At 44.8% G+C, this 22,493-nt stretch overlaps 1 gene segment (V, D, J or C); it reads left to right on the top strand.

The window, feature by feature from the left end:
* The first annotated feature begins 13,912 nt into the window (after positions 1 to 13,912).
* Positions 13,913 to 14,724, top strand: LOC123814643. The segment is given in 3 exon segments: positions 13,913 to 14,043; positions 14,129 to 14,433; positions 14,647 to 14,724. Coding segments are annotated over 3 exon segments (429 nt in total).
* Positions 14,725 to 22,493: the final 7,769 nt, after the last annotated feature.

The raw sequence follows: 22,493 nt of genomic DNA, 5'->3' as shown, positions 1-22,493 counted from the left end.
TGTTCACAGGTGCTTGTGTGGTTTTGATCTCCCAGTGACACCTGAGAGAAGACCCAGCCTTCCTTGTTATGCTTCCCATGTGGGGAAGATGGGAAACTTTATGAAGGGAACCTTCATTTTTCAGCACTCAAATGTACAATCAAGTAGAGTCTGACTAGCTCTTCCATGTAGCAGTTACCAAAAAAAAGTGAAAAAATAAGGAAATGGTCATTATGAGAGGAAAACAATCACCATAATAAAGAATGAGAAGAGTGATTATAAGTAACCAACTGATGTTGATGCTGACGTTGATGTTGGTGGTGGTGGCAGTGGACTTGGTATTAGTTATAATGACAGAATTGGGTGGGGACCTTGATCCAATGTCTTAGATGGAAACACTTCCCTATCCAAGGTCGTCAGCTTTTTGGAAGCCCTTGGGTCAACTTACTGTTGGGGCCTTTTTTTAGGGAACCACTTCACAAGGCATGGGAATGTAGATCAGCACCCATGTGAAAAACCAGTGGGGGGTGAGTTGGCATGCAGGACCATGCCTGTGAAGAAGTGTTCCTGTGGGAAATCAGGCATGGATTATACCTAGGCTGTTTTGTAACTTTCTCTTGCTAAAACTCCCTCACCTTGAGTTCAGGCAGCAAATGCATACTGCATATCTTTAAAGTAACTTCCTGAGGTCTGTGCTAATTCTCCCAAGGACTGAAGTGTAACCAGACCTGTTAGTCTTATCATTCCCCTGCATTTGCAACATTTTTCCTTGTTAATCCATAAGAAGTAATCAGTAACATCCCTTCCATTGTTATCTGTAAAAAGTAATTACCTAAAGCAAAACTAAGTATAATGAATGAAAACCTTCTTTGATGTATGCTACTAAAAAGCCAATAAAAGCCTGTCAAGGGAAGGGTTGACTCTGCCCTTGAGAGAGAGAGTACCATTCCTTTCCTTCTACAGGACTCAGTAGTCCGTGTGACTTTGCCTTGTCTCATGCAAAATGCTGTGGAAACCGCTGGTCAGAATCTATGTCAGGTTTGTGGTTTCAGTCTCCCAAAGGCATCTAAGCAGGAGGCATCTGGTTTACTTAGAGATACAGTGTTATGGTGTGTGGATATCCACCATGAATACAGAAAATAGGAGGAATGATTGCATGCAAGAAAATTGTGATAATGATGATGACGACAGTGGTGGTGATGCCATGATGATGAAGAAAATGAAGATGATGGTGGGCATTTTAATGATGATGTTGATAATGATAATGGAGGTAATGAATATGATGATGATGATGATGATGATGATGGACTGAGAAAGGTCTCTTGGTGCTATGAAACTACAGCTCCTCATACAGACCCATTATCACCAGGGCTCCACCAGTCAAAGATGTCCTCTTTTACCTGCAAGTGCTTAAAAACTCCATACATGAGCCTCAGTGAATTATGCAGCTCATGTGACTCACGACATAACCCGATGTGTAATGACCTCAGATATGTGCATTCCCTAATCCCCTGTATCTGTGAAATTGCTTCCAAATATAACAGAGACACTGAAAATGTGAATGTGGGTGACACAGAATCCCCTTTCCACCAGTTTGGGGTCCCCAAACCCTAAGCAGTTTGAATGGCATCAGGACAACCAGTGAGTGGCTGATATGGAAAAGTCATTCTGAGGAGGTCCCTTTTGGATAAGAACTTCAGAAGGGGTGAGATTCACCCATGGGTGTTTCCAGGGAATTGGAAATTAGGAAGATGGGGAGTCTGGTCCAGAATCCTAGGACACAGGACTCCATGAGCTGAAAGCAGGGTGTGAAGGGAAAAGGACAGTGAGTAAGTCACAAGCAGAGAGTGTGCAGGGCATTACAAGAGCCTGGGTGTCTCTTCAAGGGCAATGGGACGTGGGTGGCACATCATTCTGGCTGAGAACTTGCTGACCCACGGTGTCATCAGGATGATAGTTGGAGACACACAGCCATCCATGATGTCCACCACACACAGGACCATGCTTCCCAGGTTGGTTCCTCCATTCTTAGAAGACCATTTTTCCTCATGAATTTTCACTGTGCAACATTCCCTGAAAGGTAACCTGGAATGGGAGTGAGAAAAATGACAAGACTTTCAACAGGTTCTACTCATCCGTGTCTCAGAGTCTAAAGCTCCAGGAAAACTAGGATGCAGAAAGACCCAGCTGTCCACCTGAAATGCCTTTCTGGCCTGTGTTGTAGGTGCAGAAGAGGGTGGTCAGGGCATGTCCAGTCTGAGGGCTTTGTGAGGCAAGTGAGAACATGCAACACTGGGCTGGACAGAGCCATGGACAGGGGCTCAGTTCTCATCCTCCACATCAGTGGAGGGGACAGGAGTGGATTACAGGACACAGGTGTACCCTGGAGGACAGGTGTGTTGATCTCAAAAGGAGGCTTCTCTCTATTGGTATCCACTTACCTTTCCTTCATGATGGTCACAGCTGGCCAGTGCCCAGGTCTTTTCACAGGTGCCCCCCCCAAAATCTGCACAACTGCCATGCCATACCCATCAAAAATGACTCCTCAACCCTATGTGACCACACAAACCTTTAACTCTCAGCTGTCCTGTCAACAAAGGGGAATCTCCTGAGATATTTGCCATGTGTAGAAATCTCAGCTCTGGTCCATGGATGTCGTCAGCCTGTCAGATGGTTTCAAGATCTCCCTGTGCACTATGAAATAGTAGGGGGACTGCAGTGGGAATTTTCTGTGTATGGGGGCTCTATGAGACTAGGGCAAGCAAACCTGGTCTTAAGCATTTACTGGGCTGTAAAATTCCATCCTCTGTTTCACCTCAGTTTAGTGATTTAATAAAATATACACCTAGTCTGCACTTTGTTTTCCTTCCTTCTGTCACATTGGTCCATCATGAGCTCCCAGTTCCTTTCCCAGGACATTAGACCCATGATCCAGCCCCAGGGTCACAGATGAACACAGGGATGGCAGTTCCCAAACTGACCTTCTAAGACCAGCAAGCAGGTCCCATCATTGTCTCACCTCTCTGAATCCCTGCTGGCTTAGAGTCAGTGCCTGTGTCTGTCTGGGAGATGGTCACTCCTGGGTCTCATTGTCTCATTGGTCTAGGAACATGGGAATCCTCCTGATTGGCTCACCTGTAGGAAGGCATGCACAGCCCTGGGGGAAGTGAGACTAAAGGAGGGGCAAAGTGTATCTAACCCCTGTCCATATGGTTGGACTCTGGGTGGCAGGTCCTAAACAGCGTGGCCTTTTCCCTGGAGTTGGACTGGGACACAGGCTGCACCTGCACTACCACCTGAAGGAACAGGGGGCCTTGATCAGGTAAAGGAATAAACTGTTCTTTATCTTGCTGTTATTTACATCAAAATTTACATCAAATGTTATTTTATATGAAATTGTGATTTTCCAATCTATAGTGATTAGTCTACTTCATGAGTTTCTTTGGATTTGGGAAGATGTTTGGACATAATGTCTATCTGTTTTAACATAATCTTGAATAATTCATGAAATTAAAAATAGTGCAATCCCTTATCCAGCCATGGAGAGAAGGGCTGTTCACTGATATGATTCATAGTTGTCTCACTACCCATCTTCTCTCCCATCCCTGACAGAATCCATTGAATCTGAGAGAAGAAACGTGCTCAGGACCCAGAAGAACATGAGGCAGTGTCCTCCATCCCTCCCAACTTATAAGAACAGAGTCCCCCACAGGCAGTTTTCTCTCCCAGATCCAGGGTAAATCCTCTCCTGGACTGTGGAATCTCACAGCTCTCTCCTCACTGGGAGCTGAGATCTCTGGGGAAGGCAGAGCTGTGCTCTAGAAGAAGATGAGATGCTAGGTCTCCTCCTTTGCCTAGTAACAGCCCCCAGTGTGAGTGTCTAGATGTCAGATACATGTCTATGTGATGGTGAGTGCAACCACCTGCAGGGGCTGATGCTCCTTGTTCCCAGGAGCCCTGTCACAGGTTCAGCTGCAGGAGTCAGATCCAGGATCTGTGAAGCCCTTGAAGACACTTTCCCTCACTTGCACTGTCTCTGGTTACTCCATCACCAATTGTTATTACTGGAGCTGGAAATGCAAGCCCCAGTGAAGGGGCTGAAGTATGCCAGGTGCAAAAGTTATGATGGGAGCATTTCCTACAGTCTGTCCCTCAAGAACTGTACCTCCATCCCCAGAGACATGTCCAAGAATTTCTCCATGTAGCTTAGGTCCATGACCACCCAGGACATGGCCATGTACTACTGCATGAGAAACACAATGAGGGTAATTCAGTGTGATCCCAGACATAAACCTCCCTGAGACAGAGGGGGCGGGCATGCAGGGGGTTCTCAGGACATCAGGGGGCACTCAGGACAACAGGGGAAGGGTGGAAAACAACAGTTACCCTGGTCCACAGACTGTGACAACTGAAGACCATGTTTCTGGGTCCCCTGTTCCTGGATCAGTCCCTGTTTCTTCTCCTAGGGAGACACCCATCCAGTGTCACCAGAGATCCTGCCATTGGGATTCCTGGCCATGAGCTTTTGGAATGGGGACCTCTGGGCTCTAAATCACTGTGACTTTCTTCATTCTGGGTCAGTTTTGACTACACTGACTGGACAAGTGTCCCCTGGGCCTTTCTACAACAAACCAGGAGCTTCTTTATATGGCTTCTGCAGCTTCCAGGTACCAGGAGACCTGGAATCCATAAAGATTTCTGTCTCCTGTTCAGTTGTGTTTGCTTGTGTCTTGTCATCAAAGTAGGTCACTCTCTGTTTGGGGTGAGAGTGGGATCCTGCCCTCTGCTAGGAACAGGGAGAAGGGAGACTTGGAGTCATTACCATGAAAATCATCACAATGTGTGTGAGTGTGTTTGTGTATATTTATTGAGCAATAGAACTGCAGTGGAATTACAGCTGCATTCAGGGATACACAGATGAGATCTGCACACACAGGAACCTGAGGACAACAGAGTCCCTGAATGCCCCTGAAAAGCTTCTGGGCCCAGGGGTGTTGCTGAGTCAGTGCATCTGGCAGCTCCAGGGAAGGAGCTCCCTGCAGAGTCCCTGCAGTTTAGTAAGGCCAGTTCTCTGTATCTTGGATGTCTAAAGCCACTTGAAAGGCTTTTCTACACACCTTCAGCAGCTATGCTGTTCTGGTGTAACAGGCCCCAGGAGAGGGCCTGCAGTATATGGGCTGCATCAACACAAAAACTGGTAACCTAGGTATGCCCAGTGCTTCTCAGTGATTTTTTTCTTCTCTGTGGACACATCTGTCAGCCTAACGTTTCTGAAGATCAATGGCCTGAAGTCTGAGGACACAGCTATGTTTTACTGTGCGAGAGACTCAATGTGATCACCCACATCCTGGATGTGATACAAACCCTGAGGTTTGGTGTAGCTGGGCTGGGCTGAAGAGATGACAGGCCAAAGGTCCTCCTGACCTTTTCACTCACAGTTAGGAACCTGAGACCAGGACTGATGCCACCATGGGCACATCAGATATTCAGGGAAACGTTTCAAAAGACCAGATGTCCTGCAAGGAAGAGACAATGAAGATGCTCCAGAAAGGACCCATGTTATTTATTTTGATTGAACACGGGACACACTGGGAACCTTCTTGCACACTGAATGAGGGATGTTCATGGAGGCATCATCTGGGAATCTTGGTCAGGATCAGGTGTGGGGATTTCAACCATAGTGAGTCCTCAGCCATTCCTAGGACATCCCTTTGTTTGTAAATATTGGAAGTGTGGTTTAGGAAGAGTAAGTACATGAATATCAAAGAGGGATTTCTATGTCCTTGCTCTGGCTTTCTATGGCCAAGCATCACAGGGATGGCATTCTGGCAGCAAATCTGAGGGTTGACAGTTGTTCCAAGTTCCAGCACAGTCTATGACATCACATTATTCTTTCAGCCCTCACTCAAAGGGAGATCCTATGGAGTTTGCTCACCTTAGACCAGACCTTAATAATGTCCTTGTCCCTGGACCAGTACTTATGACATCACACAGCAGGAAGCAGGATTGAGTACCCTTGCTAATTAGAGATGACATTCAGCCTGACCTATGTTCCTATGACAACAGAATCAATTACCAGACACCTGGGGCTGCAATCTCCACACACTTATTCCTACACAATCTTCAGGTCTCCACCTGTAATCCCTTCACTGGACTGAGGTCAAGGTGATGACAAGACTATATTTTCTCCAGGGCTGTACTGTGGTCTGAAAACATATATTCCTCCAAGTTTGTACATTTATAATCTGCAAAGAGGGTAGTATTTAAAATGGGGCTTTGGGAGATGATTAGGCCGAGAGAGTGCCCCATGAAGGGTGTTAGTGTCTTCCTCAATGCACCCAGAGAGCCTGCTGATTCTTCCACAAGAGGAGGACCCAGCAAGAGCTTGTCTGATATGGACCATGAAGGGAGCCCTCACTGGAAGCCACATTGGTGCTGTAACCACAGGTAAGTCTGGCTGCCCACCACTTCAAGAGTCAATACTCCAGAGTCAGGAGCTGAGGTAATGGAGAGTGCTTTTATTCAGGTGCCAGCATCCAGGAAGATGGGAGACACTTTTCACAGAAACCATTAACATCTCAGTGCAGGCAGGGATTTTTAATAAGCAGGGAGAGTGACAAAAATGACAAAAAGATCATGGGGAGTGGATGTGAACATGCAGGAAGTATCCTTCCTTGCCCCCATATGGAACTCTACTGTCGTCATTCTGGAACTGGTTGGTGGCAAACAACTTCCTGCATTTGGGACATCACTGTCACCTGAAAGTGTGGTCAAGTTTGTTTCTTATGCAAGCACGACCACAACTGGTAGCACGTGAAAAATTCTTGCAAAGAAGGTGTCAGTATATGGGATTCTTATAAGTTAGTACATATCATTCTAACTCCATTTAATGGTAAGTCAAGCAGTATAAAGTTTTTATTTTGTGTTACAAATCCCCAATGTCTATCCTGCCTCCATGTCTGTGGAGCTATTGATGCTCTATGAGCTCTCTGACGGAATGAAAAATTAAACCTATTGTAAAACAAAATCTTTTGAGTTGAAAGTAGATATAAATTTTAGAAATGAACCTAGTACACATTCTATTTTACTGTCATGGGAAAAACAAGTTAAAAGATATTTGAAACACTAAATGTACACATTATAAGGAAAATAATGTTTATACTGAAATTAAAAATTCCTTCAAATGTGGACATGAGGCCCAATGCCTTATTGAAAATAGACTCATAAACCATCCTCCAGTTCCTTCAAAGAAAAGGAGTGATGGTCCAATATTTGTTGAAGACAGGTAGCATGTTACCTGGTTTTGGTGATGCTTGATTCCATCTGAACTGAGGTGCCAATGTAAGTACAAGAGGAGTTAATGGTCATGTAAACTTCTCCTTCTTCTAGTATGCAGTCAAGGTAATTTGATTATTGAAGAAAACTTTGGCTAGAGAGAGATTTCTGAATATCAAGTGAGGTGGCTGTTTTATTGGCTATGTTGATTCAAGCCTTGGTGAGATTCTGAAATACATGCTGATGTGCAGCTGCTTCCACAAAGGTAACAGAGTACTTCTAAACAAATATTTATTGCCTGGGATTTCTGCAGCGATATCTCAGGCCATTTGGGTGAATGCTGGTTGATTGCCCTGGAGTCCCATCTGACAAAACAGATTTAATCACTCACTTGTAGATCTCAGGAGGCATCAGTCCCCCTCTTGGTCCCCCTGAACAGGTTAAAGGCATCTGGAGTTAGAGGGCATGCTCCTGTGGGACCAGAGAGGAAGCTGCTGCCTTTCAGGAGGAAAGGTTTCATGGGTGGGCAATTTACAGAACAAGTCCTATTCCAGCAGAGGGATGGTTGTGTGTGTGTGTGTGTGTGTGTGTGTGTGCGTGTGCGCACCAATTTGATATTTGATAGAGAGTATGTGGGTCCCATGACAACTAAAAGTCTATAACATGCCCCCCCGTCAAGTGTATGTGAGGCCCCTGTGGGGAAACAATGATGGGTTGGGAGGTGTCTAGAAGAGCCTCTGGGCCCCTCATTCAATTTCCTAGTGAACATTCCAGTTCTCCATTGGCCTGTGGGCCCCTTTTTATTCATTTTGGTTTTGCATGTCTGTTGCTAGCCACCTGAGATTTCTAAACTGGTAAGCTTGCATGCCTGGCCTTTTGTATTTGCTCTGAATTTGTCTGTTTAAATGCCTGCTCTATTTCTCCCTTAAGGATCTTGGCTCTGAACCCATTCATGAACGTGTAACAGAATCATTTCTGAAACTGCTTCCTGATGAAGAGAGATGCCATTTCCCTTCAAAGTCAAGGGATCCTTGCTGCCTGACAGAGGGAGAGATGAATCCTGGGCACAGAACAAGATAGTGATGGTACTCCCTGAGGGGAGTAAAGCTTGTAACCTGGAAGAGTCAACTGTGTTATTAATCTCAAGATCATTGAGGAAGAAATCAGAAAAAAATAAGATCCACTTTTGTTCATGACTGATATATAACACTATAAAAACAATTCTGTGGACTAGAGTTTAATGCCCTTAACTGTGCAGTACAGAGTCTATTGAAACATAATTTGTCTATGTAGAATCACCCTCATTTTTATGGGAAAAAAAAACATCAAATAGAGACTGATCCATTTACAGCATTAAGTCCAGTTTCAGTTTTCCTCATTATTTGCATAAATATAACAGGAAAAACAATGGATTTCTTACATGTAATTTGCTGGAATCTTATAAGGAATCACCAGATTGAGGTTTAATTAGCCCCATGGGACAGATAATCAAAGGCCCCAGTTGGTATATGGCCCCAGTTGCTTGCAATTATCTATAACTTTGGTGAGTTACTAAAGTTCTCATGTCTTACAAAAAGTCTTGGATTCTTCCTCGTCATTCCACGGATAAGCAACCTTCATTTCTCACCTGGGAAGACTGCCATGAACCTTCTGAATAAGCAGGGTACTAGCCCATTTCTCCAAGTTTATCAGCTGTAAAATCCATTCCTTAAATATTTTGCTGACATCCAGAGTCTAGGCATATGTCCAATAGATTACATTCCAGTGAAAGTCTTTAGTTAATAAAATCACAGTTGGAAAATGTATTTATGTGTCCTGTTATGAATAAATGAGATTCCTTCTGGATCTATTCAAAGGAGTACATTGCCATGGAAATAATAATACTAATAATAATAATAATAATAATAATAATAATAAGAAGAAGAAGAAGAAGAAGAAGAAGAATTAAGAGTTTCCAAATTCCTGAGGGATTAAAAAGAGAGAAAATATAAATGTCATTATATTGCTTATTATAGCATAATTTACTTATATGATTTAAGGAAAATTGTTTACTTACATCTGAAAAACAAAAAAAAGTATCAATATTTTCAACAAAAGCACAAAACTACAGTCATATTCAGTTCATTCTGTCCCATAATAAAATTTATTTGTGCTGATTATTTGCCAGTATTTCTATAAATCCAGTTATTCCATACAGTTCTAGTAATCTTTATCCTGTTCAAAAATGTGATCTGAATTTTTTTCTCAGCAATACTGACTTTTTAGAGTGCCATAATCATTTACATGGATCTTTCTGAAAATGTAACATATGTGCAAATACATGAGGATAAATCAATGACTGTTTCTAAATGACAAAAATAGGAACTTAAAATGACCTAAATATAGATCTGATTATAATGTGATTGACAAAGAGATGTGGTTTTCTGTAACAAAATCTTAAAGTATCTTAAAATTACAAATGAAATTATATCAGAACTTTATAGTATGTTGGAAATTTTTTATAACCTCGATACACCCATTTTAAGATAAGGGGATATGTAGATATAGATATAGATACACACATAATATATCCTTAGTCATATTCACTCGTGTGTGTGTGTGTGTGTGTGTGTGTGTGTGTGTGTGTAATCTCCTTAACAAAATATTTTCAATTTTCGTGGCTGGTGTAGCTCAGTGCTACAGCATACTGGGTTGACAGCCAGGCCCAGAGGAGAGGGTACACAAGACTCAACCACACATTGATGTTTCTCTCACTCTCTTTCTCTTTACCCTTTCCAGTACTCTACAAATAAATAAATAAAATGTTTGTTAAAATTAAAAAAAAATTTTCATTTTATAACCAACCCAAGGTACCCACTGTCCTGGGGGTTGGGGGTGGAGACATGGAAGAGTGTGCAGGCAGGATAACACAAGTCTGCCCACGTCATCTCACCTTCCCTTTCCCTGCAGGGTGCAGTGGGCCTGGTCCTGCTGGAGTGAGAAGCAGGTTTCCCTAAGCAAGGAAGGTTCAGTGAACTACACATTTCAGCCTTTGTGTCAGAGCTCATACTGGATTGAGAGGGTGGACTGTGCTGTTAGCCCATCTTGTACAGGCAAGGGGACACTGAGCAGTCCAGAGCAAGGTTACCTGACAACATTTTTGTTTGTGAATAAGAATAAAATGAAACATTGTTACTGACAGGTTAGACAAATAAAAGTGGGTAGGAATCCTTCATGTTGAACTGAAGAATTTGCTCTTTGTTGGTATGATCCAGAGTCACCCAGATGTTACCCAGTGGACACGAGCTCTTCCCACTTCTGCTCACACAACTCACATTCCCCGTGGTCTTGGCTCCCTCAGTGCTGCGACCAGCATGGCTAGATCAGTCAGGTCCCGAGGGAAGGCAACAAGGATTAAGAAATAAAGAGACAGAGTGAAAGCAGGGCCAGGTGAAGTCCCTTCTCTGGGATGCAGAGGAGGGAACTGTTTATTGGTGAAATCAGGCTGTATTCCTTGAGCCAGCTTCGAAGCAGAGCATGAGAAAGACAAATCACAAGACTAGATACATTTTATTTTTTAAGCACATTTGCTGCTCCTTCTTGGTACAGTGATATAGCAAGCAGCCAAGTCATTCTTTTCTTACAACAACCTACCAGGCAGTCTTCTGTGGGCTAGGGCCGCTGTGCTGAACCCGAGGCCTGCTTCCAGCTCCCTTGGCACACATTATCCCGCTTGGCCCTCCACACTCAGGGCCTCATTTCAGCAGCACAGAGAGGGTGCAGCCCCCAGTCAGGGATGTGGCATTGACAGTGGGCCCCTCCTGAGTGGGGAACTGAGAACAAGGTCAGCCTCATCCTGGTGTGGGCTGTACTGTCCTCCACTCCATGGCACCCTCAGTCACTGGCCATTCCTGCCTGGCACTGGGGGTCTCTATAGACAATGGGATGGTGCAGGGTGAGCGAAGCACAGATCCATGAGATGTGCTTGACCTCACCCCCACGTCCTCTGCGTCTCCGACTACTGTGGTTCTGTGACCTGGCTTGTGTTTCCATTGGTAACAGAGGATGGTGAGGATGAGACCCTTCGATGAGGGTTCATGAGCCTGGACTTACCCTGATGACCCAAGGAAGATGCAGATTCTCGCTGAAACCCTTTTCAAGCATTTCCAGAAATCCAGCTCATCACACATTTTATATTTTCAGATAAAATTGAGGACTTTGTACCAGTTGGAAGAGACATGTCAACACCCACAATGAACAAGACCCAGGGCCATTGCTGGAGGGATCAACACAGGTCAAAGGAACAGGCTACATGTGACCTCGGAGGAGGCCAGTGTGAACTAGGACTGACCCAGAAATCAGAGATGGAGAAAGTCAATGCATTACTTCCCACCCAAAATTGTAGTGAGTTTTGTATTTGAGGGATTCATTAAAAAATTCACAGAAAAGCACAAAATGTAAGAATGTAATAACTATGTGTATTTTATAAGTAGTTGAAAAAGAAGATACAACAAAGATTTACTTCACAATAATAATATGACTGCCAGAATTATAAAAAAAAATCAACATCAAGAATCAGGGGAACTGGCCTCCCAATAATTTAGAGGCAGGGGCTCAGGTACAAGGACCATCTTGATTAATTAAAGCAAAATAAATGGGTGTTCATGAAGGACTGTGCTTTAATTGGGGTTATATTTACAGCAAGGCTGACACAGCCAGGGACTGAATAGGGTCTGAGAAATGCAGAGTTGGACAGTCCCATCCTGTGTGAACATCACAGCGTCATTCCCCACACCTGGATGGATCAGCCACCACTGTGACTGCACAGGCTGTGCTGTAACATGACTCAAAGTGCAGTAGGTTGTTTTATATGACCACCAGTAGTGCACACACCTGTGAGAAACGTGAGGAACTACCCCACTGCAGCAGCAATGATGTCCCAGCTGAGAGGGATACTTGAGCCCCACCAGGATCTCATGGGACCACTGTCGGATGCCTGGTCTCTTGTTGCCCACAAAGCTGCATGTGTGCATCAGTGCAGAGGAGACTATGGATGCAGGACGTGGCAATGGCAGATATGCTCGATGAGATGCTTCAGATTTAAAATGACTTCTGGAGAAAATGTTCATCCTTTTTAATAGCAACTTGCAAGACAACTGAAAGTGGGATAACAGTGACCAGCTATTCCTGTCCTGCATTTTTAGTTATGATCAAAGAGATGAGCACCCAGTGGGACCTCACTCTGAAGGAAGTTTCCCTGGTGTCTGTGGAGCACCTGTCGGGCAGTGAGCTTCTCTGCACATGACTCTCATCGTTTGTGAATCAGCATCGCTACTCCTCTCCACAATCACAGGGAAACTGCATTCTTCATACAAATGTCAGGGAAATACAGGGCATAATCTCAGTGAGAGTGAGCTGTCTAGTGAATATGGAGATGAAACATTGGGGTAAGATATTGATGAATTAAATATAGCTAAAATTAGCCCTGACTGGTGTGGCTCAGTGGATGGAGTGCTGGCCTGCAAACCAAAGTGTGGGCAGTTTGATTCCCAGTCAAGGCATATCCCTGCATTATGGGCCAGGTACCCACTAGGGGGTGCACAAAAGGCTACAATACTTAATGTTTCTTTCCTTCTCTCCCTCCCTTCTCCTTTGTCTAAAAAATAAATACATGAAATATTTTTAAAAATGTAGCCAAAATCAAAATCCTTTGTCCCACCCAGGTACTATTAAGGGAATGAAAAGACCAGCATAGAGTGGAGAACATATTTTCAAACACTATGTCTGAAAATATTGTATCCTGAATATAGAGGAATTTCCATGTAGAGCAGGAGCCCAGGAGCCTCAAGCTACAGGGACCAGCCATCTCAGGGAGGCTGGAGATGGAGAGGGTTCCATTGAGGGGCACAGTGACCTTGCCTCTGAGAAACCTATGGACGTGGCCCTTCCCACTCTGCTCCCTCTGAACACAATGGGATCTTAGTGCCAGAATCTTAGAATGTGGATCAGCCGTGATCCTCTCACATCATCTGTTCAGTAATTGGATGGCACTGCACCATAGAGAGGCGTACTGCTGCTTTGTTTTTCATCTCCTGCACAAAAAGTGTGCTTGTCTCTGATGTCATTTGTGAGGGGTCTCTGCTGCGGGCCTCAGTGCCTTAATGGACACTTAGCACAGAAAGCCTTGGACACAAATGCAACACTCACAGAACAAGGAACAAGGGGCCCCACCCAGCCTCTATAGTTACTCATATAAAAGTGGTCACAGGTGTTTGAGTTACTGAAAACAGGGCCTCTGAAGAAATTGCCCTTTATATTAGGGTCTTATTTATAACTAACTTGAAACAAACATATTACTAAACATAAAATTATGATTATAAGCTATTCCCAATTGTGGATACTTTCATGTTTTATGTTTAAGAGTTTGGACAAAATTGAATCCCTTATAATACCTACAAGAAAACAGATGAGATCCCAAATCTCCTTTTGCATGCAGAAGGGTGTGGCCATCCTAGACCTATTTGCAGTGAGACTCACAACCTACATGTCATCTTGTCTCAGGTCACACAGGGCATGTGGTCAGGAGAAGAGATGCCCAGAGGGGAACCTGACTCAGTGCCTCCCCACTTATAAGAACAGAGTCCCCCACATGCAAATTTCTCTCCAGCTCCAGGGTAAAAGCTCCCCTGGGCTTTGGGGCTCATCACTCTCTCCTCACACGGGGCTGAGGTCTCTGGGGAAGACAGAGCTGTGCTCTAGAGAAGATGCGGCTGCTGGGTCTCCTCCTGTGCCTGGTGACAGCCCCCCAGGGTGAGTGTCTCACATGTCAGACACAGGTCTCTGGGATGGTGGTGACTGTACATGATTGACAGGAACTGATGTCCCTTGTCCCCAGGTGTCCTTTCCCAGTTGCAGCTGCAGGAGTCGGGCCCAGGACTGGTGAAACCCTCACAGACCCTCTCCCTCACCTGCACCGTGTCTGGTGGCTCAGTCTCCAGCAGTGACTACTGGAGCTGGATCCGCCAATCACCAGGGAAGGGGCTGGAGTGGATGGGGTACTGGTCAGGAGGTACAAGTTACAACCCAACTTTCCAGGGCCGAATCTCCATCACTGCTGACACGTCCAGGAACCAGTTCTCCCTGAAACTGAGCTCTGTGACCACCGAGGACACAGCTGTGTATTACTGTGCAAGAGACACAGTGAGGGGAAGTCAGGGTGAACCCATACACAAACTTCCTTGTAGGTGGCAGCAGGGCTGTGCTGCAGGGGGCACTCAGGACACAAGGGGGCACTCAGGACCCAGATATCAAAGCATCCATGAAAGGAGAAGGGGAAGGTGGAGGCTAAGCCCTGGGTTACTCTATAGTCTGGCTTTCCCCTTCATCTGACATCTGCTTCTGCATCTTCTCCAGAGTCTGGATCAGGACACCAACAGACCAGACAACTCAGCAGCAAATGGCAGCTCCCAGGGCTCACCTGCCACCAGCTAGCAGAGCAGTGGTCAGTACTGACAGAGAAGAAAGGCCTGGTGATGGGGGTGCTCATTGTCCCAGCACTGTGCACACAGCATGGTTGGCTGTAGTCCCTGTGTAAACCAAGGGTGGTTCCTCCCAAATTGGCTTCAGATGTGGAGTCTGATGATGCCCACACACTGAAGGATCCAATGAAGTTCTGTTCTGACTTGACTGAGGTCTCAGAAGTGCCAGGCAGGTCTCTCCAGCAGGGGTGAAGTGGCTTCAAGGAGGCAGACCAAGAGCTTGCCTCAGTGCTTTTGTGGTCAGAGGGTGAGGGATCTCATGTTGACAGGGACTTGAGTGGATTGACTCTCCTACCAGGAACAAAGGTGCAATCATTCAGGCTTTTTTAATTCACCACGTCCATATGAGGGCAGATGTTGATGGGGAAGTTGAGACTTGAAAGCTCCCAGACATCCAGCCTCAAAACCTGAGGTCAGACTCCTGAGTCCACCCAGCAACAGCAATAATAAGGGAAAGGGAGGTCGTCAGGCACTGGGGTGTGCAGCATCCGGGACTATGAGCAAGCAGGCAAGAACAGACCAGGGATTAGACAGGGGTCTGGGTGAGACATCTTGAGTGTCATTTTCCACTGTCTGTGATTTTTCTCACTTCACCAAAGGAGCCACCTCCTCCCATGGATGCAGCTTCTGGAGGGTCCCAGAGTCCTGAGTTAGACGTCCTGCACTGGATCCATTCTCATAAGAGTGCAGTTCACATTTGCTCCATGAGATGTAAAGTGTGAACCCAGGGACTATGTGGAGTTTTGCTGTGGTCTTTGTCATTAACTAACACAATAAGGTCTCCCCATGATCTTCACCAGCCATTTCCCCTGAGTCCTCATTCAGCAGATGAATCTCCTAGTGGAAGATGATCAAGACACTAGTGAGGATGATGTGTGGGGAAGGTGGTCTGAGTCTACTGAGAGTGTGGGATACCTGGGTCATTTAACAGTTAATTTAAGGGTTTACTTAACTGGTAGTGTCCTCATATTTGTTTAAACATTATTTGGGGGATTCCATGATTGTGTTTGAAACTAGTGGACTGGGTGGGGCAGATTGCCCTCCCTAATGTGGGGGCCCTGCCCAATTGTCAAAGGTTTCAGGGGATGAATGTGACCCTCCTGTCTGATGGCCTTGGGACTGGAGCATCCACAAGAGCTTTGCTCTGACTCCAGCTCCCATGGTACATGGGCTCCTCCTGTGTCTCAGGCCAGCCGTCTTGGACTGAAACTGACCTTGAGACTCCTCTGTGACCCTCACACTGCCCTTGCTCCTTGAATTCCCCTGAACTTCATTCTCTCAGGATCTGTTATTTCCTCAGAGTCACAGTGCAGAGGCGGGGTGTGTGCCCCCATCCCAGGAAGTCCAGGCTGAGGCAGGTGTGACCTGAAGGTGGACCTGGTCCTTGTCTGACTCAGGGCTGCATCAGCCCAGCCCCCATCACACAGGCTGTGTCTCCACCTCCCATTTCTCTGTATCCTGCTGCTTCCAGGATGGATGGGAGACCATGACAGGTGACCACCAGCACACTATGGAAATCATTATCATTTGTCCTAACAGCACAGCCTCTGGTCACAGGTGCTTCCTGTCCATTCCCTGTGATCATGTGTTAACCCCATTCATACAAGTTTGTTGTCTGCCTTTCCTGTGCCTTTTTCTGATCAGAAAAACATCAAAAACATCAGTTTACAGCAACTGAACTCTTATGAAAAAGAAAGATGAAATAGGATACTCAATAAGCAACACCTGTTCCATCCACTCCACAAAATGTCATCCACCTAAAAAGAGGAGAACGTGGACAGATGCAAGCACATGTGTGAGCCTTGGAGACACAAAGCCCAGAGAAACACACCCCTCTCAGAATCCCAACAGCTGTGTGCTTCCACGTCTGTGAGAGACGGAGTGGTCAGATATGTTCACTCCACACTGCATAAGGATAAGGTGGACAGTGTAATGACTGCACTTACATATCTGATGATTAACTCCCATCATTTCATGTAGACACAAATAAGTAAAAAGGAAGAGAATAGAATACAAGAATATAGAGGAAGAAGAAGGTAAATGTGGGTTTCCTTGTACTGAGAACTGTTAGGATCTACTCTCATTAGCAACTTCCACACACACCATAGAGCAGTTTTAAATCTACTCATCATGCCATCAACTAAATCCCAAGGACTTCCTTATCCTGCAGCTGGAAGTTTATACCATCAGATCATCAACACCCGAGCCTCTCCCTGCCCAACCCATTTTCTGCTCATCACAAATATGATCTTCTTAATGTTTTTTTTAATCCACATACAAGTGAAATCACACTGTATGTTTTACTTTTGTGTCTCACTTATTTTCACTACCATTATGTCCTCAAGGTCCATTTACTATTTCAGTAATGTAGGATTTTCATTTTTTAATGATTTTATTTATTTATGTTTAGAGAGATGGTAATGAAGGGAGAAAGAGAAGGAGAGAAACACCAGTGTGTGGTTGCCTCTTGTATGCCCATTACTGGGGACCTGGCCAGCAACCCAGGCATGTGCCCTGACCTGGAATCAAACTGGCAACCCTTGGGTTCACAGGCCGTCACTCAATCCACAGAGCCACACAGGCTGGGACAGATTTTCCTATTTTTGTGGCAAATAATATTCCATTATATATGCTTTCTTTGCTTTTAAGATTTTATTTATTTATTTTTAGAAAGAGACAGTGAGGAGAAAGAGAGAGAGAGAGAGAAACATCAATGTGTGGTTGCTGGGGGTCATGGCCTGCAACTCAGTCATGTACCCTGACTGGGAATTGAACCTGCAACACTTTGGTTTGCAGCCCACGCTCAATCCACTGAGCTATGCCAGCCAGGCCCATATGTATGCTTTCTTTGTCCATGTCTTGGCTGCTGTATATAATGTGAAAATCAACATGGAACAACAGATAAGTCTTTTATAGTTATATTGTTCCCTTTGGATACCTACTTGGAGGTGGCATTTCTGGGTAATGAGGCAGTTCTGTTTTTAATTCTTTGAGGAACATCCATATTGTTCTTCTTTAGTACCTGCACCAACTCACATTCCCCACTAATAGTGAAGAGACTCTACTGATCCCCATTCTCCTGGAACGGCTTTTCACTACACCCAGTCCTGCAGCACTTCTGCATGCTGCTGAAAATGACATCATCACAATGGGGATAAATGGGGAAATCTACCTGATGGCTGATTCCCAGCCCTTTTCCAGTAAAACTCTGAGGCAGCTTCTTCAGTTGTCTTTGGGGACAGAGACAGCTTCACTCCCTCACCCAGTAAGGACTGAGTGCTCAGAGTTGGGTGCTGATATTCTGTCTCCATGGACTGCCTTCCCTGATGGGTGAGCCCTGCCAGGGAATTAGGGAGGGCCAGTCAGGGACCCAGGGTCCTAATGGTGCTGTGTTGTGGACACAGCCTCCATCCCAGGAGTGGGGTGGAGTGGACAGAGTGTGTCCTGTCTTTTGGTGGCACCAGCCGGGAGGTCAAACTCAGAAACCAGCAGCTTGTAGCTGAACAAAGACACTGATGTCTTCTCCTTTGGAAATGGAATCTCTGACCAGGAGCTTGGAACATGGAATTGTTGCTCTTTAATGTGTCTGGCTGGGGAGTTTCCATTGCTGTGGTGGGACAGGGAAGGGAGGGTATGGACCTTACTTTGTTTATGTTGTCTAGCTGTCCCCACTGTTAGCACCATTTCTGGAGTCAAATTTTCTTCACTGTTGGTGTGTCAATAGGACCATCTCCAGTCATGGTACAACTTTTAAAACCAATGCCAGCCTTCTGACTAGGACTGAAGCCCTTGCAGCTCTTCATGCCCTCACACTGGAGTTGAAATTCCACCTGCCCTTTTTGGTTGTGGTGAGAACTCCACATGAGATCTACGCTTGACACAAACCAAATGCACGTGCTGCTGGATAACCTCAGGTGCAGTGATGGGCAGTGATCTCTGGAACCTAACCACCATGCATCACAGGATGCCTCTTCCCTGGGAAGACCACTCACCATACCCATCCCACCACCACAGGACAACCACCACACTTCCCTCTGCTGCTGCATCTGGACTGTCTGTGAGTCCTGGCATAAGAGGGTACATTTGGTGTTTGCTTCTCTGTACCTGCTCTTCCCTCAACATGATACCCTCAAGGCTGATCCCTGTAGTTTCATGAATCAGGATTTCTTTTTAATTATTGCAGTGATACTGTAAAAATAAAAGCACAAAGTGATCGGCAGCCACTGTTTATCTGAGATCAAAAAGAAACACTATTTGGGAAGCAGATATTCAGATAGAAGCCCACTGGTCTGACTAGGGGTGAAGGTAAAGGGTGTTCATGAGGCAGGGTGAGATGCAGGTGCAGGACTAGAGGGGAGGAACTTCTATCACTGCAAACTAAGTTAGTCTTTAGCTGCACATGGGGGTGCAAATGTGAAGATTGTTTGCAATTGTCAGTCCTGTAGTCAGGATACCTCTTCTCTGTTAGCTGTGCAAACAGTTGTGTGCAATGCAGTGTTGGGACCCACTGCAAAGATGACTGTGCTGAGTCCACACCCTGCACAGGTTGGAGAAGGAAGATGTGCTGAGTGGTTTGTCTGGAATGGCTGTCCCCACTCTATTTTAATGTGGCCCCTCTCCTGTCACCTTCTCACAGCGAGAACCCATCACATGTGATGTGTCCACCACAAATCCCTGCTCGTACACACTGTGTAACTAATTACAATCTTAAGCACTACAGCCCACCACCAGCCCTGACTCTGCCTCAGGGTGGAAATGTCCAGCCAGGGAACACCCACTTCTCAAGTTCTTCCTCCCACACTGCAAGCACCATCCTGATGCCTCTCTCTATGAGCTGCATTTACTCAAATATGTCACTTCTGTGGGTTGCACAGTGCTGGTTCTTCCTCATGGCTTAGTGCACATGGCCTGGCATCTTGCTGTGTCACACACGTTGTAGTTAATGGTAGCATCCTTTCTGTTTCAAGGCTGAGTAGGAAGTTTGCATTGTGAATATATAACACATCTATCCATCCCCTGATGGGCATGCAGATGGTTCCCATGCTTGGCAATGAGGAGGAGGTCCTCCCTTCCAGACCCCCATTGTGTTCTATTGGAGGGAAACACTGGACGCTGAGTTGCTGCTCACATGGGGCTTCTGTTTTCATGCTGCAGGTGTAGCACCATGCTGATTCTCAAGAGGCTGCATCATTTGAGCAGGGGTCTGTTCTGATGACTGGGCTTAGGTTTGTTTTGGATATTGTATTTTTTTTCCTTTTGAAGATTTATTGTGTGCTTTTGACACTAGTCATTTATCAAATATGCAATTTCAATGTATATTCTCTGAGTGTGTGGCCTGTCTTTAAACCCCCCTCAAGGTTGTTAGGGTATCAGTTATCATGGCACATATCCTGGGCCCTGGTTCAGGTCACATCTGTGTCATGTGTGAGTCCAGAAAGATGCTGACCCCAGGGCACATAAAACAGTCACACAGATTAGTTCTGAGTTAACTGGGTGGACTGACGAGCTGCAGGGCACTGTGTTGGATAAGCTCATGGGTGGCTTCAGCACATGAGAGTCCATGAACAGGAGCATGGGCTGGTCACCCCGATGTCTCCAGTGTCCCCAGTGACCAGAGCCCAGATACACAGTCAGTGTCTGTGAGCCCAGCACTGTGGAATGAACCAACTGGAGGACTGAGAGACAAATCCACTTTGGGAAATACTTCAATGGGAACATTGACAAATAGCAAATGTCAGGAGCTGACACTTGCACTTAACAAGGTAGAGAATGTCAGAGAACGGGTGTTTGAAATGAGTACAACTCTTAGTTTATATTTGAAAGGAGAATGTTGTGTTTTGATGAATCATCTCAGACTCTCACACTCTCAGGCCAGTTGCTGCCTCCATTAATTATGGGCCATAAAAAGGTAAATTTCAAGTGAACCAGAGATATTTCCATGTTTGCCATGAGTCACATTATGCATAACCACCTCACGGCTTCTGTCCACACTGAGCACTTTCAACTCCTGGAATTAATGTCTTCCATTAGCCTTTTCAGCAAACTCTGCTCTGTGTGCTCATCATACCCTTTTCACGGTTCCTCCATTTTGACTGTGTTTAATGTTATATGTTCTTGAGCTTAAGCTTTTGATTGGCCAAAAAGTTAGTTCAGTTTTAAAGTAAAAATGAAAGACTTTTTTTTTCTTTTACACCAACAACTTCATTGAACAAAACATTTATCATTTAGTTCTACCACCTCCTGTAATTTCTCAGGCAACTTCATCAACCATCTTCCCAAAACTTGTATTATTTTAGCTAAGAACATTTCCATGTGCCCTTTGCAGTCTTCTAGGGAATTGATTTTTTTTTTCCATTAGGAGAATTTTGTAAAGACCAACATAAATGGAAACCAAAGTTGCAATATCTCGTGAATGCAGTGAATGAATGAGAACTTCTCAGCCAGGCTGTAACAGTTTTTGCCTGGTCATCAAAGTAACATGCCTCATCCTGATGGAATAATCTGTGGTTTGTTTTGAGAAATCCAGATACTTTTCACTGAGCACTGCTCTCAGTTGGTCTAACTGTGAGCATTACTCATTGGAATTAATCATTTTGTTTTCCAGAGGAAGTTAAGAATAGTGGACTCCCTTCCAATCCCACCAAATACTCATCATCACCTTGTTAGGATGAAGACCAGGCTTTGCTGTGCCTGGTGGGGGTTCATTTTGATTGCCCCATGATCTCTTTCATTTCCCATCATTGTGAAGTAACCACTTTCATCACCCATCACAATTTGTATTAAAAGCAAAATGTTTTCATTATGCTTAAGGAGAGAATTACATGTGAGAATATGGTCCAGAAGCATTTTTCACTTAATTATGTGGAACCCAAACATTAAAGCAATTAACATAACCAAGTTGGTGCGAATGATTTTCAAAACTTTGGATATTTTGATTATGTCAGCTATCTTCAGTGTGATGTACCATTTGATTGTTCTCAATTAATGGCTCAAATTGTTCACTGTTGGCTTCAGCAGGTCTACCCAAATGTGGAACATCATCCAGTGGGGCATCAAACAGTGACAAAACTCCAGCATGAAAATTCACGAACCACTTTTGACACATTCATTCTCCCACACCACATTCTCCATACACTGCACATTTTTTTTTGCATTTCAATTACATTGTTACCTTTCTTGAACTAATAAATTGTAATATACCAAAAGTGGTGTTTATTTTCTCCCATCTTTAATAGTAAAATGGCTACACAAAACTTCATGAATTTTGATATTGTTTAAAATGCAGTGATATGACAGGTATTATAACACAATCTAACAAAATTGGTTTGAATGAAGTTGAAGACACCTGAGCTATCTACCAGAGCCATCCCATGGGAAAAAAAATTATGTTGAACCCTGGTGATATTCTTAACTAATTAACATTGAATGTCCAATTCCATTACATAAATAATAGAGTGAGCCAACAGACTCAAGCAAAGGAACGTGGTTCTGCTGGGTCAAAGGTCAAGGGAGGTCAGAGTTCAGGGATATGAAGTGGTCTTTCCAATACTGCTCCAGTGTTTCTCAGACCTACTGTGTACATATCAGGGCTTCCTCCCTTTGAGACCCTGAGCTGACACAGAATAGACACCACAGCCTCCTGTCACCATGGTCACATCCTGTGGGGTACCCACCAGTCACTGCAAGGTGTGTCAACTAATTCAGGCCCTAGCCAACCATGGA

Source organism: Phyllostomus hastatus, unplaced genomic scaffold, assembly GCF_019186645.2.
Source record: "Phyllostomus hastatus isolate PE091 unplaced genomic scaffold, TTU_PhHast_1.1 phas_contig_1671, whole genome shotgun sequence".
Lineage (NCBI taxonomy): Eukaryota > Metazoa > Chordata > Mammalia > Chiroptera > Phyllostomidae > Phyllostomus > Phyllostomus hastatus.
This window is presented reverse-complemented; position numbering and strand designations above follow the sequence as displayed.